This window comes from Trichogramma pretiosum, unplaced genomic scaffold, assembly GCF_000599845.2.
Source record: "Trichogramma pretiosum strain Unisexual culture from Peru unplaced genomic scaffold, Tpre_2.0 scaffold12, whole genome shotgun sequence".
NCBI classification, from domain to species: Eukaryota; Metazoa; Arthropoda; class Insecta; order Hymenoptera; family Trichogrammatidae; genus Trichogramma; species Trichogramma pretiosum.
Window position 1 is genome coordinate 2,186,089 of NW_019641690.1, and position 16,792 is coordinate 2,202,880.

The following is a 16,792-nucleotide window of genomic DNA, read 5'->3' on the forward strand; positions in this document are numbered from 1 at the left end:
TCAGCGGAGAATCGAGTGCGCGCGAATATGCGACAGTAGAATGCAAAATCTATGATAACGTGTAGACATGTTCGACGCTGCAATACTGCTGCTGCTGCTGCAGATACCACCGCTACGGGGATGGACGGGGGAAAAAAGTGAGAAATTCTGCAGTCCGTAGGAAAAATGTATTATTTCGCTCGCTTTCTTTTTGTTTCCTTTACCTCGGCGCTTCTCCGATGCTGCGCAGGGATTGCATAAGCCTCGCTCGCTTTAAGCGAAAAACATTTTCTTTTCTTGCGAGTTAGGCGCGCGCGCAGATCGCGCCTCGACAAAACACCTGGTGCACGTCTTATGCGCACACGCACACCGTCCTAAAGCACGGGCTCGACTCGAATGTATATAACAATCGCTACGGTACAGCAGTTACACAAGTTCGCGAGCTTACACACACATACACGTTTGCGCAGGGCAACAATGGACATTGGTCTATTCGCGTTGCTGTGCCGTGTGCTGCGCACAAAGTACACGAGAGAGAGAGATGCAGTACGACGTAATTAACGAAGTTACGATCGGAGTGCGCGCGTGTTGAAATTTTCCCTCCGCGGGCATATACAGATCCCGCGTTTGAGTCGGTCGCGCGCGTTTATGAGTGCGCCGGCATGAATCGTGCAGTGCATAGTAAAGCGTTTCCACACACATACACACATACACAGGTACATTATACGTATGTACGAAGCGCAGCACGCACTGGGGTGCAATAAATGCGTCCGTGACACGCGCGCGCGCGCGAACTGTACTGTATACGCGAGTGCGCCTCGTATAATACATGCGAGTAGGCTGTATTATTATATGTGTGTGTGTGCGCGCGCGAGCGAGATTGAAGATTGAAATTTGAATGAGGCACAGAGACTAGTATATGGAGGTATAGTCGGCGGCGGTGGTGGTGCATGCCGGAGTAGTCGGCGTCGGCAGTAGTGAGGATTTTTCACCGCAGGTTTTCTTTTACACGATGCTGTTGTTGCTGTTGTTGAATTGTTGCTTTTGCTCTTTCTGCTGTTGCTGCTGCTGCTGCTGTGGTTTATGAGGCCGAGCGCGTGCGTACTGCGTGTACACAGAAAAACGGACAAATTCATTAAGTGTGTACGACCGCCGCGTGAGTTTCCGTTATTCGCGTGGTGATGATTTTTTTTTGTTGCCCGCGCTTAACTTGCTCGCTTCGCGGGGCCGCCTGCAGTCGTCACGCTGGACACTTTATTAACGCCAAGTGTCTTTGATCCCGCACTGCGCCTCGCGGTGTACATAGTTTGTTTCGTATACTTCGGCGCGTTTTTTTTTGTCTCGGTCTTCGAGTTTAACCTGGAAAACGCGACGTGATCGCACCAATCGCATCGCTGTGCGTAAGTCAAGGCAGCAGCGGCTACCATCGTGACTTTGCACACTGTACGCGGTATATGTTTGATACGAAAATAAAAAAAAGGAAAGAAAGAAAAAGCAAAACGTTGTCACTTTTTTGCCCGCGAACGACGCACGCGCGATTATACTTCTTCTCGAGCTTTATTACCCTCGCGGCGCTTTTTATCGCCTCGCGCACTTTGCGCGAGCGCGTAAGGTGCTCTCTCTCTCTCTGTCTCTCAACCGCTGTATGGTCTTTAACGAAGGAGGATGAGCGGCGCATTTTTTTGCTACTGCTGCATCGCGGACGACGAGTTTATAAAACGATCGAGAAGACGTAGAGACCGAGAATATAACGTACGGGAAAAAAATTTACCCCGGCTAGCAGTGTAGAGCCTGCCAAGCCTCGCACGACGATATTCAACGCGCGGAGAAAAGTGGCGTGCGGCAGCCGCGTGTTGGCAGAAGGATCACGAAAGAAGAGAGAGAGAGAGAGGGATCCCACAGACAGCACAATAGAGAGCAGTTAGGAGTACACAGAGATAGAGAGAGGTACCTTACACATTTCTTTCGTCCCCCTTTCGTATATACTCGTGGGTTAGTACTCGTCGTCCTCGCTTCTCGTAGACAGTAGTCATCCTGCAGATGACGAACAATGAGTCGAGCGCCGACGCCGAAAAATCGTATATATTCGCCGCTTTCCGCGAGATCCCTTGTATATTTTTCTGAAAGTTCCATAGCCCAGCTTTTTTTCTCTATATCTCTCGCTTACAATATAAAGCTGAGTTTCTTCTACTTCTTCTTTTTTTTTAATATCGCAGTTGCAATCGTTCCCCCTTTCTGTGTTATATAGGTACTTTGACGCAAGAATTAGAGCGACAGACGCATAGAATTTTATCCTCGGCGGCGCCACAGTTTCATATTCACGTGTCTTGTAGAGAGATGCTTGTCAGCGCGGCTATTTCCCTCCTATCTTATCTTAGATTTTTCTTTCTTTTCCTTTTTTTTTCAAACGAAAAAATCCAACAAACTATTATCCAAAGCTCGAAAGTCGTGCACTATGTACGATTTATTCGACGAATAAGGAAAGGGCCGCGAGGAAACGCGAATCAAACATTAATAACGCTCAAGTTTGTGCCGGGCTTTTATTACTGCATGCAAAATTAAAATGTGCGTGTATCTTTTATAGCGCTCGACGAGCCTCGAGCTTCGCCTCCATGGGTCCGAGGAAAAAATGCTTACATTTTTTTCTCCTTCCTCGCTCTATACACGCCTTCTCTCAAACATTTAATATTTAAACATCAGCTACTCCCCATTGTATTCATTAGCCCAGCGAAAAGGTAGATGCGATTGTAACAATTGTATTATCTTTTTGCAAACAATACCCCGGGTTAAATCTCATCAAAAAAAGCTTTTTCAACGCTGGCTCTCGCAAAGCTTTGGGCAGCGAGCGCGCAAATAAGAGCAAGGAGAAAGAGAGAAAGGCAAAAAATTAAGAACAAAAAAAAAATCATCAGCAGAAGAAGAAGAGAACAACAAATTTAAAGCTCTTTTCCACCCTTGCCAATGTAGCGCGCTAGACTCATGGGCAGCAGAAGCAGCAACTCCTCTCTTTCTAGCCTGATCAGTGGCAAGTACCTTCTTCATTCTTCGCCGCTAAACATTTCGTCAGAAAATTGTATATATACAGGTCGGGTGAGCGAGCAGCCGCAGCAGCACAAAGCTTCATCGAGTATAAGTCCACCGATCGAAGAAAAGAGAAAAAAAAGAAAAGAGCGGAGAAAAAAAGGAGAGCGAGAGCCGGTCTGAAAAGGAAATGGAAGCCACTCGAGTGCCATTGTCGATGGAGGGTATAGGAGCTTTTTCAAAGACTCCTCAAGATTGGTTTATACTATTTCTTCTATATAGAACGCGTGCGCCGCAGACGTGTACACTGCTGCACACCCACACGCAGCGCGGGGATTGTATTCCACGCTTGAGATAAGAACTAATCGGTTGCGGTGAAATTGGGCCGATCTCGATTAGAACGAGAGATATATACCGGAGTTTTTCACGCAGCGCCGCTGCTACTGTTCCGAGAGTTTTTCCAGAAAATTACTGACACTTGTTTCAACGAGAGAGAGAGAAGAGAAGTATTAGAAGTTGCCCTTTTTTTCGCCACGTCTCGTAAATTTTCTTTGTCTCTCTCTCTAGTCCTCGTCTGAATTCGTTTCTCTTTCATATCTGCTGATGCTGCGTAATGACGTTTTCTAAACCTCCGAAAAAATGCCGTTGATTATTATTTGCATCAGACGCGTATTATGTATGTGTAACAAAAAAATACCGCAAAAGACTCGGTGTTTACGAGCTTTCATTTGTTCGTCAGACCGAGGCCACAAAACTGCTGCCACTGGCCTCTGCGGCTCGCGCTCTCAAAACCCCATTAAGAGTATTTTTCACCTCCCCCGAAAAGTCGTCGTCGACGCTCGGCTGTGCTCCATCATAATTACGTCTTTGCCGCGGCGCGGCGGGCGGAATATAACGCGCGACAAAATATCCAAGACTCACCGCGTGGTGTATGTGTATGCGTCGGCGAAAAATATGTGTCACCGGTGCAGTGCTTCTTTTTTATTTTTTTTTTGAATGTGTGTGTGTGTGTGTGTGTGTGTGTGTGTGTGTGTGTGTGTGTGTGTATATGTGTGTTCTGCGAGTGTGTGTTTGCGTGTATACAACCGCCGCACCGCCATGCACTGATGGGACACACAAGCGTAAATTACAGTTTGCGGTGAATCTTCTTTTTCTCTCTTTCTCTACCTCTCCTGCGCTCTTTCGCCAAAGGGAGGTACAAAAAACCGCAGCGCAGAGAGAGCAGTGCACAGCGCCAGACGGAAAGGTCGTCGTTCTAGCGTGACCAAGTCTTTGTACGAGCGCACGCGAGAGCGCTCAGCGCTTGGCTCGGCCTCGTGTGTGCAGTTGCAACAAAAATTGCATTTTTGAGAGAGAAAAACGGAGAGATTTTTTGGCATGTACCGGTTGTATGAGCAATCTCGAAGTTATGCGTGTCTATATATCGTTCAGCGTTATATTTTTAACGAAAAAAGTTTTAAAAAATAAAGTAAAGATGTAAATGAAGTAATTATGGATTTTTTTCCTATCCTGATTGCCTTTGCATTGCTGCTGCTGCTTCTGCTGCTGCTGTAGCGCATTGGGAAGCAATCAGACCTTTGGAAATATTGAAAAAATATCCAGCTCCTTTCTGGCGAAAATTATATCCCTGCACATCTCGATACATATAACAAACAGTTGGCGCTCGCGCTCGCGCGCGCGTTCTCACGAGCCGGGGGGATTGCCATTGAAAGATTTTTTCTTCCTTTTTATTGTGCAAAGAGCGAACTTACGTTTTTTGCCGTTGAATTTTTAACGATAAAGCGCCCGAGAATAAAGCGGCAGCGGAGATTGATTTTTTGTTTCGAATGAAATCTTGGCGAACGAGTGAGCGAGAGAGAGAAGACGAGAGCCCCTGCGCACTTCATGCACATCGATCGATGAAAATAGATTTATTTTTTTTCTTCTTTCTTATCGTTTTTTTGCTGTAACCTATATAATGACCGACGTATAATAGCCGTAATTAATCGATTGTTTTTGTTTCTTGTTTCAGGTAAGAGATATCGCCATGATACACGACGCGAATCACTCAGTGGCAACTTTATCTATTGTAACGTAAGTTTCGCCAATCACATTTCGCTTCATCGATTAATAAACCACCCGAAAAACACACACGTGTACAAAAATCTCATGCTATTACATGTCATACAAAGCGCGGAGAGTCGGGACGATAAGTTTTGGAAATGCAAAAAGCATGTTTCGTATCCCTTCTCCTCTGCCTCTCTCGGTTAAATAAATGAAATCCCACACAGCGCCGGGCGGGGGCCGGTGTCGCGAGAGCCGCTGCTAACACGACGCATTATCTGCTGGGCACGTTTTAAATACAAATGAATCGCGCGCGAGCGAGTACCAAAAGAAGAATTTAAAAAAAAGAAAAGGAAAGTATTAGGCAACGTATCCTCGCGAAAGATACGCTTTTATACTTTGTTTTGTCGTCGACGCCATCGTCGTCGTCGTCGTCGGGACGATAATATTATAACGTAAAATTTCACGTGGGTGGAATGCGCTCGAGCGCGCGCGCGCCTGTTCATAAATTGTTCTCTGGTATCGTCGCGCAAGCGAACCTGTGTGCAGAAGCAGCAACGCATGGCGACACGTATACCGCGTGTATGTATGTATGTATGTATGTGTGCGAAGAGCACAAAACGCTACGCGCGTTATATACATTTTTCTTTGGCTCGTCGTTTTTCGAACTTTATCGCATTTGACGCGTGGGAGAGCGAATAATACGGATAAAGGCGTCCGTCTGTGTGTATACGCGAAATGTATATCTTGCTGATTTCATGGCTTTTGCAGCAGCTCTTGGCTGCGCGAAGCACGGCGCGACGAACCAAAAAAAAAGGAAAAAAGACAAAATAAAAGAAAAAGGAGAAAGAAGTGAATTGTAAATCTGAAAAATTTGCCACATTAATCGTTGAGCTTATAATATAAGCCGCTGTTGGCGTGTATATAGCCCGCGACATGTCTCTCCTGTGACTGTGTATGCAACTTGCATGTTTTCAATGCATACATAATAGATATTTTCCACGTTCCATCTGCGTCGCGTCGCGTTGCGCGCGTATTTCGTATTAGCTTAATCTGGCTTATTGTTGTATATTTCATATGCTATGACTACTTAGCGATATAATCTATTGCATCGGACGCACGGAGCAGCCAACAGGCGCGACGCAGATGTACTGCGCACAAAGTACATTATAAATCCGCATGTACGTGTTCTGCAAATTGTTTTGATAGATCGTGATAAACCGTATAGTCGTGATTATCTTTCGCCTCCCTTTTTTATCTGCGCAGCATTGCGCTGCATGCATATATGTATGCACGATGCACGAGAGTTATAATATACAATACTCGAGTGACTTGTCCGGCGTAATATAGCGGAATGTTTGTGCGCTGCTGCCATGCCGAGAGAGAGAGAGAGACAGAGAGAGTATCGATTTCAGTCCGGCGTATGTACACGTTATACGCTATATATCTCGTAGCGCAGGGCACGAGGCGTTGCGACGATAAATAGTCAGACATTGTGCATACATGCGCGATATCGCTCGCGTAAATTTTTTCTCTCTCATTTTTGCTTTCGTCTACATTACCGATGAGCAGCAGCTTTTATCACGTTTATTATAAGCTCGCAGCGCGCGCGGAGCTTTCAGAACATATCCATTCAAGGACGTTTAATGCGACTCTCTTTCTCTTTTTCTCTCTCTCTCTGTCGGCGCTCCTGCGCGCGATGCGACCTATTAACTCAAGAGTCAAAGCGCTATGGGAACTGTCAGGTGATATAATGTAAGGGGGTGTGTGTGCAAGCGAAGGATATACTATGCTATATATGTGTACGCGGGGAATGGCTCGTAAAAGCTAATTGAGAGAATTTTTCGGCGTGCTGAAACTCGACGGGTGACGACGTGCGAGGACTAATTTTTTTTCCTCTCTTTTTCTCTCTCTCTCTCTCTCTTTTCTTTCCCTTGCGAATTTAGACGAGGCCTGCATCAAACTTTTTGTACATCGAATGGATTTAGCAAAAATTACTCGACTTCAGTGAAAATGAATTGATCGTTGAAGGTTGGTGCACAATTGATTTTTTTTTATTTTTTCATTTTTAGACAGTAGAAAATATTTGACGCACTTCCACGAAGACGACGACGACGTTGATTTTTGTAAAAACACACGTTTCGCCCCTGTGTCAATACTGACGCGCTGATTTTACAAAAAATACTTCATTCGCTTCTTTATGTATTCCTTCCTCGGCGATGATGATTTTACTTGACGCTGCTTCGTCGAAAAGCAAGCCCGAGAACACGCGAGGACGTAAAGCGCGCAGGAATAAAAAAAAATAAGAGAAGAGAGAGAAAAAAATACGAAAGCGATTGGATAATAGAAATGCGAATAATGTAAAATTATTCAAACTCTTCGCTTTTACTTTGCGTTATAAATCGAGTTATGGCTCCTTTTTCAACTCGCGTTTTTTCCGTTCGTTGACATTTTTCCCTCTCTCTCGCTCGGCTCCTTACTCTCCTAACGTGAATAACAATGCCCTTTCTACCGAGGAGTTATGCTCGCGTATACACAAGGTGCATTTCCGATTCCGAAGCATTATGTAAAAAAAAAAAAAAAATCGTCTGTAGAGGGATTTGTCGGCCTTTGGGAGAGTTCATAAATGAGCCGTGGAGCTGCTCGAATTCTCTAATATTTCATGCTCAAGTTGTCGAAAACGAATCAAACTATTTACCATAAACGTACACAGCAGCGGCGGTGGCGGCGACGTTTATATTCTTCGACATTACACATAATACATTCTATATGTTTAACAGCGATTCGCCACGAATGTCTATTACAACAATTCGAGGATCATTTGCGAGTAAAAGGGCAAAACGCTGCCTGCTTGCCTTCCTTTGCATTAATACAAATACAATGCGCGTACCCCTTCGACGATTTATTTGCGGACCCTTCCTTATACTCCGGGGCTAGCTAACTCGGGCGCGAATAAGGAAAATAATTTGGTGAATCATACTCATATATGTACGTGTACGCCGATACGCATTATCATAATACACGTTAGACGTATACGCGCGGCGTGGCCGTGGGGCTTTCAGCTATACATATACGCATGACGGATGAATGTCAAAATATTATACGGCCCGCTGCGAGCGAGACATTAATAACATGCAATTTTCACGCTTAGATGGAGAGAGAGAGAGAAGAGCCGATGACGGGGGCGAGGATCGTGTGTCGGTTACGTTGTGCGCCGATTGATTCGTGATCATGGGTCCGCGAAACGAAACGAAGGACAGGGTCGAATTCGTACGCATTATAAAGTGTCCCGAGATGCATGCATAATTGAGTCGATCGGGGGTAATTTACGGGACAGACGCACGTGAGGCTTACACTAATTGTTAATGTACAAATGTATAATTTTGCCATTTGTTAAACACGCGCGTAAGACAAAGAGAGAGAAGTTCGAGACAGAGATAGAGAGAGAGAGAGCGAGAGTGAGCGGGTGAGAGTGAGAGAGGGCAATGCAAGAGCAAGCTCGTCTTTGAATTATGCACCTCTGGCAGCTGGAAACTTTCTGCGACAGTAGAGGCATAGACATATATTATGCGTTTTCTCAGAGAGAGTAGCAGCAGCAGTAGCTGTACACGAGATAGATTATGCGTGAATTATTAAATGTCATCCCGTGTGCTGTATGTGTGTGTGTATGTGCGCGCGCGCGAGCGAGACGAAATTTTAGTCCCCGCGGAGAGTAGTAGTAAGGTACGAGACACGAAATGCGCGCGCTCGCTCGCATTTATACGCATGCAACACTCGCTAGTACGTATACAGTGCAAAAGCGTCAGTAGCAGCGGCAGCAACAGCCGGAGATGAGACTTTGTGGGCGTGTGTATGTATCGCTGCTGTATACGCGTTCGCGGCGAGTTTCGAGTTTTAGTCACGAGAGAGTGTGTAGCTCCAGAGAGAAGGACAGATGTTAGAACTAAATATTTGCTTTTATCACGCGCGATATCATGCGAGCTCGCGTACTCGCGTCGTCGTGGCTTCCTAATAAGCGAAAGTTTTTCCAAAAAGCCCGCGACGCGCGCGCGAGTGATTAAAAGTGCAGCAAATTTGACGTAACGATGATGCATGTATATGGAGCAAGTTCGCGCGCGGGCGTAGATATGGTTTGTAACGATCGTAGGAAAATGAGTTTATTTTCTATTTTGAGTTCGGCGTTAATCAGGCTTAGGATGGACATGAAAATAAATGCATAAATACGTGCGAGGGGTGACTGGTCCCCTTTCAATTACATTTACGTCATGGTATAGCTTTTGAAAATAAATCTTAGACGAAAAAGACACTTGAATTATTTTTAACTAAATTGACTCGTATGGCAATTGATGTAAATAGAGATATACGGGGATAACATAAACATTATAATGAATAAGTCGTCGATGTTTACTCTTGTCTTGACATTTAATTTATTATAAAATTTATAATCATAATACATAGCATGATATTGTTCCCAAGTACTCTTTATTTTTGCGGGTTATTATAAATGATGTTAGCGGGGAAGTAAAATAAACATCATTACCTGAGGAGCCACGTGCATGTAGCTTAGCCCATGCATTTTAGCATATTTTAAACAATTTATTTTTTAGTTATCTCGTCGACTCTAGATATCGTATCGCTAACCCCCAAGTGGTCAAATTCGTTTTCGGGGAATATATTTGTTGAACTAGTTTCTTCACGTACATTTGAAATTTTTGCTTTCTTTGTGTTCATTGTCTCAATTATCTTTCTGAGCTGCTGCCAAACGTTTTTAAATATTCCTACTCACGTGCCAAACTTTAAAATATTTTATTACCAAGTTCATGAAATTCACATATGGGTTTCAATTTAATTATTTGTCTGTAGCAAATACATAATATAGTCAGTGGTATTAGTATCATGTCTATACTAATAGCCGTTAGTAGACGACACAATTGTCAATTAGATTCTGATTTCCAATATAAACAAACACAGACACTTCTTACAAACGAAAACATAAATATGATATTTTTGAATCAGTTATGAAAATTCAGTTGTGAGATGTACATTTCAAATAATATAACCTTTGAACCGGACAGTCACGAAATTTTTTGAAACATCCAGTTCTTAAGGTTGAAGTTGTGAAATATTTAATAGAAATCGAAGAACAGCAATAATGGATAAGCTCAAAGAAAATCACTATTTTTGCGACTTGCGACCAGAAACATTAGAAAGAAAATATGATTTGGATACACAAATAAAATTAGGTCACCAGGGAAGAAAAAATTATTCAAGCAATATTCATGAAAAAACCTTTGCGAGAGTATTAGATGTAACATATTTTGACAAAGGAAAAAAGGACTACGTCTGTGTCGTGTGTCAAGGAATATTTCCTTCTTGGAACAATTTAGCGAGACACTATAAAATTGTTCACGCAGAGCAAAAGTACTACGGTTGTGATGTGTGCCAAAAAGCGTTTGCAAATTTGGACCATTTGAAGGAACACCAAAGATCAGTTCACGAAGGATATAACAAATACGGATGCGACGTGTGTAAAAAAACGTTTGCAGGGAAGAGTAATATGAAACAACACTACAAAAGAATTCATGAAGGGCGAAAAGATTACGAATGTGATGTGTGTCAAAAAGCATTTTCTGATCGAAGCGTTTTAAAGAGACACCAACAAAGAGTTCACGAAAAACGAAGAGACTATGAATGCGAAGTGTGTCAAAAAACGTTTTTATCAAATCAGCACTTAACACTTCATCGCAAATCTGTTCACGAAGGACGAAAAGACTATGTATGCGATGTGTGTCAAAAAGCATTTTCTGATCGAAGCTATTTGAAGAGACACCAACAAATAGTTCACGAAAAACGAAGAGACTATGAATGCGAAGTGAGTCAAAGAGCGTTTTCACGTGTGGAAAATTTGAAGGCACACCAAAGATTAGTTCATGAAGGACGAAGGGACTACGAATGTGATGTGTGTCAACAAAAATTTAAACAACAGGGTCATTTGAAGCGACACAAAGAAGCTGTTCACGAAGGACGTAAAGACTATGTATGCCATGTGTGTCAAAAAGCATTTTCTGATCGAAGCTATTTGAAGAAACACCAACAAATAGTTCACGAAGGACGAAAAGACTATGTATGTGATGTGTGTCAAAAAGCATTTTCTGATCGAAGCTATTTGAAGAGACACCAACAAAAAGTTCACGAAGGACGAAAAGACTATGTATGTGATGTGTGTCAAAAAGCATTTTCTGATCGAAGCTATTTGAAGAAACACCAACAAATAGTTCACGAAAAACGAAGAGACTATGAATGCGAAGTGTGTCAAAGAGCGTTTTCACGTGTGGAAAATTTGAAGGCACACCAAAGATTAGTTCATGAAGGACGAAGGGACTATGAGTGCGAAGTGTGTCAAAAAAAGTTTGGAACAAATCGGAACTTAACAGTTCATCACAAATCTGTTCACGAAGGGAGAAGAGACTACGTTTGCGATGTGTGTCAAAAAGCATTTTCTGATCGAAGCTATTTGAAGAGACACCAACAAAAAGTTCACGAAAAACGAAGAGACTATGAATGCGAAGTGTGTCAAAAAGCATTTTCTGATCGAAGCTATTTGAAGAAACACCAACAAATAGTTCACGAAGGACGAAAAGACTATGTATGTGATGTGTGTCAAAAAGCATTTTCTAATCGAAGCCATAGGACGAGACACTACAAAACTGTTCACATAGAGCGAAAACACTACGAATGCGAAGTGTGTCCAAGAGCGTTTTCACGTTTGGACAATTTGAAGGAACACCAAATGATTCACGAGGGACGAAAAGATTATGAGTGCAACGCGAGTCAGAAAGTATTTTCAGAGCAGGATATTGTGAAGGAAGACCAAAAAATAGTTTACGAGGAACAAATCGAAAATATTTGTGACGTTCGTCCAGAAGTATATACGACAGAACACATCTTAACCAACCACAGCATAACTGATCACGACGAACAAAGATACGTCAAAATGCAAAATGTATTTCGAAAGAAATTTTATAAAGGCCAAAAGGGTTATGTCAGTGATGGTTGCAAAAAAGCAACAAGTCTTAATTTGAAGCCTGAGTTGTGTGATTGTGCGAATTGTCAAAAGTCATTTATATAGAGACAAAGTTTGATCTCTCACACAGTGTTAGGCAGTCACCCAATATTAGAGAGAATTCAAGTTTTTAATGTAACAAACATTTTATTTGATGATGCAATTATTGTATTGTATTAACAATAATTATCTTTGTCAAGTTTAAGTATTATTTAAAAAATGACGAGTTCGTTATTATGTAAATATTGATTTTGGTCTGTAATTTACTACATGAAATTGATCATGTAAATTTATAAACTGTGGCGCAGGATGGACGTGTGTAGGCCAAGTCAAAGTTTTAACGCACTAATGCGCGGTAGTACACCAGAAAATGTGTAAACTTGCCTCACGCAACTAAAATTCATGTATAAATGTATTGTAATGTTGAGAAAAAATAGAATTGCATATCATCAACAGGTATATAAATGCAAGTGTGGAAATGTATCCACAGCCCATAACATACAGCTTGTATATTATTTTCTTATAACCCACTCGTACTTCGTAGTTATAAATTTTTCTGGGACCATTATATGAATCGCGTTCAATTGCATTTTGATCCAGAAATCTATAGCACTTTTTAGACTCAAGATATCTGCCATCAAATTCGAACGATAGTGAAAAAGAGTTTTCGCGGGTAGCGAAAAAGGCCAATGCTCCGTATTTCTACGAGGAGCGTAACGCCGCAGCTCTCTCTGTCATACTTGCCAGAGGGAGCGCGCTTCGTGCTCCTCAATTTGTAGTAGTAGGTGATAGTCTTCTTCTTCTCCTCGAGAGAGAGAGAGAGAGAGAGAGAGCAGAGCCACACAGTAAAGCCCTTTGTGCGCGTCGGCGCATCCTGTTATTAACCGCGCGCGCACATCGCATTACGCAGAGAAAGAGAGAGACATGCACATATGTGGCGCGGTGTACGCTATATAAACGCATAATAATGCAGTGGGACGAGGCCTTGATTGTCACACACATACACCCAACTGCATGACATATACGTATACACAAGCACGCGGGGCGATGAATTCAGCGCGTGCATCTCCCTCGCGTATATGCATTTCGCCTTAACGCACAGCGCCTCGTGCGCGCGCAATTTCGAGTCGTCCTCTTTCTTCTTCTACTTCTTGTATTTCTTTTCTCTTTTTTTCTTTGTTTTTTGACATTTCTGCTCGCACAGCGAGTCAATTTCATCCGGCCTATAATCTTACATTGCAGTACGCGGGCATGAGGGCCACGTCGCGCTGAATAAAAGCAGCCCCACCTGTACAACAACGCCGCGTGCATACCCACACACACGCGCGGCTTATCCCTTTTCCACCAGAGTCGAGCCGTATTCTAGGATGTATTTCGAAAGATCAATGACACCCTCTGCTACTACTACTACTACTACTACTGCCTCCGTCGCCGCCACCGAGGGGCAAGGAGCGAGTTAAACTTGGGCGTTATCGTTCTCGCAAGCTATACGTAGTCGACGTTTTGCTCCTTCGAGGCAGCCTTTATACATCTTCGTATACCATCCTACGTATATACATACACAAGGTGCGCGCCAAGCGTGTGCCATGTATATATGTATGTATAACCGTGCGCGCGCGTGGCAAGTCTGTCGTCGTCGATTAGCGTGATATCGGCACGCTATATACGCTGAACGAGAGATGTCTTGTCGTTCGTGGCAGAGCAAGAGAGAGAGAGAGAAAGAGAGGTGTGTGGGAAGAGGTGCGCATAAATAATTCCTTCTTCCACTTTGCTGCCTGTAACGACTTGTATTATATATATAATACGTATTCCGGTGCCTCGCCCTGTAGCAGTCGTCGAAGTTTCGAATGGCGTTAAAACGCGTAACGGGTGCGCGAAAGAAATTCGCTCCAAAAGAGAGCGAGAGCTGTGTGCGTTTTAATTTTTAATTGCATTTGACTAATCAATTCAACGCGATGTTAACACGTTTTATTATGGTCGATCATGTGTTAGATTGTCGCCTGCTTACACACGAGGGTTTTAAAGTCGCTATTGTAAAATATCACCGATAAGTCTGTATTTTCATAGTTCACAATTTCTCATTAAAGCAAACGCGATAAATTATTATTGCATTATGCGCGAGGCCAAGATTGGATTGGTAACAAATCGGACGCGAGTTATAATAAGCGGCCGGGGCGAATTGTTGTAATTGAAATTAATCCACGCCAAGGAGTAGCGGAGCGGTGCAATATGATAAGACGGCTATAAATAAGCGGAAAATAAAATTTTCTACTCCTCTTAATTGTGACCATCCTTTTTCCACGATGAAATGGTTATTTGTTCGAGAATAATGGAATATGCAGCCTTTTGGACTTAAATCGTCTTTCTCTCGTCTCTTCTTATGCTCGTAACCAAGATTAAGTAAAGTTTCTTGAAAAGGGCCGAGCCTACCCTCTTGCCGTGCTCTCTCGCTCGTTCCCTCCTCTCTCGTACTGTTGATATTCGCAGTCTCTCTTTTTTTTGTCATAACATAAAATGTCTCGAAAGAAATTCAACTTATAACAACTTCACTCATTAAATCCATACAAAAGTCTGAAACTTCTTGTATCTCTCATTCATTCACTCTTTCTCTCTCTCTCTCTCGAGCTCTGTGCCCTCGTATTACTCGAGACTGAGAAAGAAGAAATATTTAAATAAGAGAATATTCAGCTTACGCTATGCTCAAGTTGAAACAAATGCGTTTATTATCATTGCAGCAAATTTTTCGCGGAAGTATCACGATTCAGCGGCGGATATTTACGTCATTCGCAGCGACACGACGTATTCATCAGTGTAATGCAGTGTTTATTCAAACGCTAAATATTTAGAATAGTCAACCAAAGATAGAAGTTGAAAAAAAATCCAATAGAAAGGAAAAGTGGATAGATCAGCTTGCACCACAACGTATAAAAGATACAATATTCACATCGACTCGAGGCGCGTACTTATACATGTCAGGGTAAAGAGGAGAAGAGAAAGGAAGCGAGGTGGAGGAAGAGGTGGAGGATGAGGAGAAGAGAATCTAAGTGTTTTTCGGCACGCTATTTTTGAATTACGACGTCTTGATGTTAGCTCCTCTGATTTTTCAGCCTCGCTAAGCGTGTAACCGCTCTTACTCTCCTCGTTCGCTTCTGCTGCTGCTGCCGCGACGTCGACGTCGACGAAAGCGACGAGGATGGCGTACAGTATATATACGTATATAGGCGCCACGCGTCGCCGGCAACGCGGCGATGATTTAGTCTTTCGGCGAAATTAGCTTTACAAATTTTCAAGGACCCTCGTCGTAATTACACGAACTAAGAGCAGTGCCGGAGAGAGGGCTTGAAAAGTCTCTCTTTCACTGCAGCGTATATACATAAGAAATGTATGTATACGTATATATTTATAAGTGTGCTTGCGCGTGTATAAACGAGTGTAAAATTTTCCTCGACCTATTGATCATGAGGCGATGGAAGATGAGGGGAGGGGTGGAGATATTTTCTCTCTCTTTCTTTTCGCCCATTATTATGTATACGCGGAAAAGTGTATCGATGCCGCGCGCGGCGCCAATAAATCGCGGCTCGGCCGCGACGATCTCTCTCTATCTCTCTCTCTCTCTCTCTCGGTACTTACTACTCGTTGAAAATGACATTTAAGGTGCGCAACAACTTGCCTCCTCGTCGTCGTCCCGTGGCAGTCATTATCCGCTCGATCCGGTTATGTGCCCACGATCATCTCTGTATACTCCGGCTTCGCTAAATGAGCCGGGGCGTGGCGCCTCTCCGTGACGCGCTGCGGTCTATACACCACCACCACATATACATATAAGAGAGCTGCACCGTCTGCGTACATATCGCGTATATATTTCCGAAGAGAGAAAGAGAGAGAGAGAACAATATGCTCCGTTCAGCTGTTTGCGTTCAACGCACCCACGAGTGCCGTGTTTGTTACGTGTATATCTGCGAACGAACGATCGGGAGGGCATATGTGCACGCGATACGTTTATATTTGGCATTTTTATCGAAAAACACATGCGACTCGATAAGCGATCGACGTTGCAGATATATATGCAGAAAAGTGCAAGTTTTGAACCGCACGCGAACGCAAGTAAAAAGAAGCAGCGACGAGACAGAGGCCGGCATTGTCGCGCAGTCGACGATCCGTGTACTGTCATCGACTGTAAAAGCTCGCAATTGTACGTCTTCGATATCCGAGGAGCTGCAACAGCAGCAACGACAGCCCCTAAATGATTTTGCTAACGATACTGTTGGATTCGCGACACATTGCTCCGTATTCATATATGGTTTATATATGTAACGACTTACAGATTTACAGATGATGGTGTTCGCCATCTAGTGGTGAAGGATGACTTCAATTATAATAAAATTTTGAGCAATCAACGTAAAACAGTATTGAAACATTACTGTTGAGATCGTACAATTACTTTTCGATCAAATAAAATCTAAATGCTTATGCCAAACCCTGATTTAAATATATAACTATTATGACTTTAGCACTTGCAGATTCACAAATATACGTGTACTCACCACCTAGTGCTAGATTTTGGCTGTAATTATAATGGCATTTTCATACCTTTTTCAACAATTTCAATTAAAATGTTCGAATTGAAGAATAAAATGAAATATTTTTTATTCATTGTTGCAGTAAAAGTAATGTTTATGATATTTG

At 42.9% G+C, this 16,792-nt stretch overlaps 2 protein-coding genes across 3 annotated transcripts in view; both read left to right on the forward strand.

The window, feature by feature from the left end:
- LOC106655313 overlaps positions 1 to 16,792 on the forward strand; it is a 190,647-nt gene that overhangs the window by 111,418 nt on the left and 62,437 nt on the right. Inside the window, exon 3 of one of the 2 annotated variants that reach the window (XM_023461863.1) lies at positions 5,012 to 5,073. The exons of the other annotated variant lie outside the window; for it this stretch is intronic. The gene's annotated coding sequence lies outside the window, so the exon portion shown is untranslated. The remainder of the gene's footprint in view (positions 1 to 5,011; positions 5,074 to 16,792) is intronic. 2 annotated transcript variants of the gene reach the window in all.
- Positions 9,503 to 12,603, forward strand: LOC111694291 (zinc finger protein 271-like). Its single transcript, XM_023461865.1, has 2 exons — positions 9,503 to 10,828; positions 11,264 to 12,603. Exons 1-2 carry the CDS (start codon positions 10,196 to 10,198, stop codon positions 12,170 to 12,172), a joined length of 1,542 nt encoding a protein of 513 aa, XP_023317633.1. The 5' UTR covers positions 9,503 to 10,195; the 3' UTR covers positions 12,173 to 12,603.

Coding starts and splice junctions, on each gene's coding strand:
- LOC111694291 (XM_023461865.1), top strand. CDS start 10,196: ATGGATAAGCTCAAAGAAAATCACTATTTTTGCGACTTGCGACCAGAA. Junction 10,829..11,263: donor GAAAAGACTATGTATGCGAT/GTGTGTCAAAAA, acceptor TATGTATGTGAT/GTGTGTCAAAAAGCATTTTC.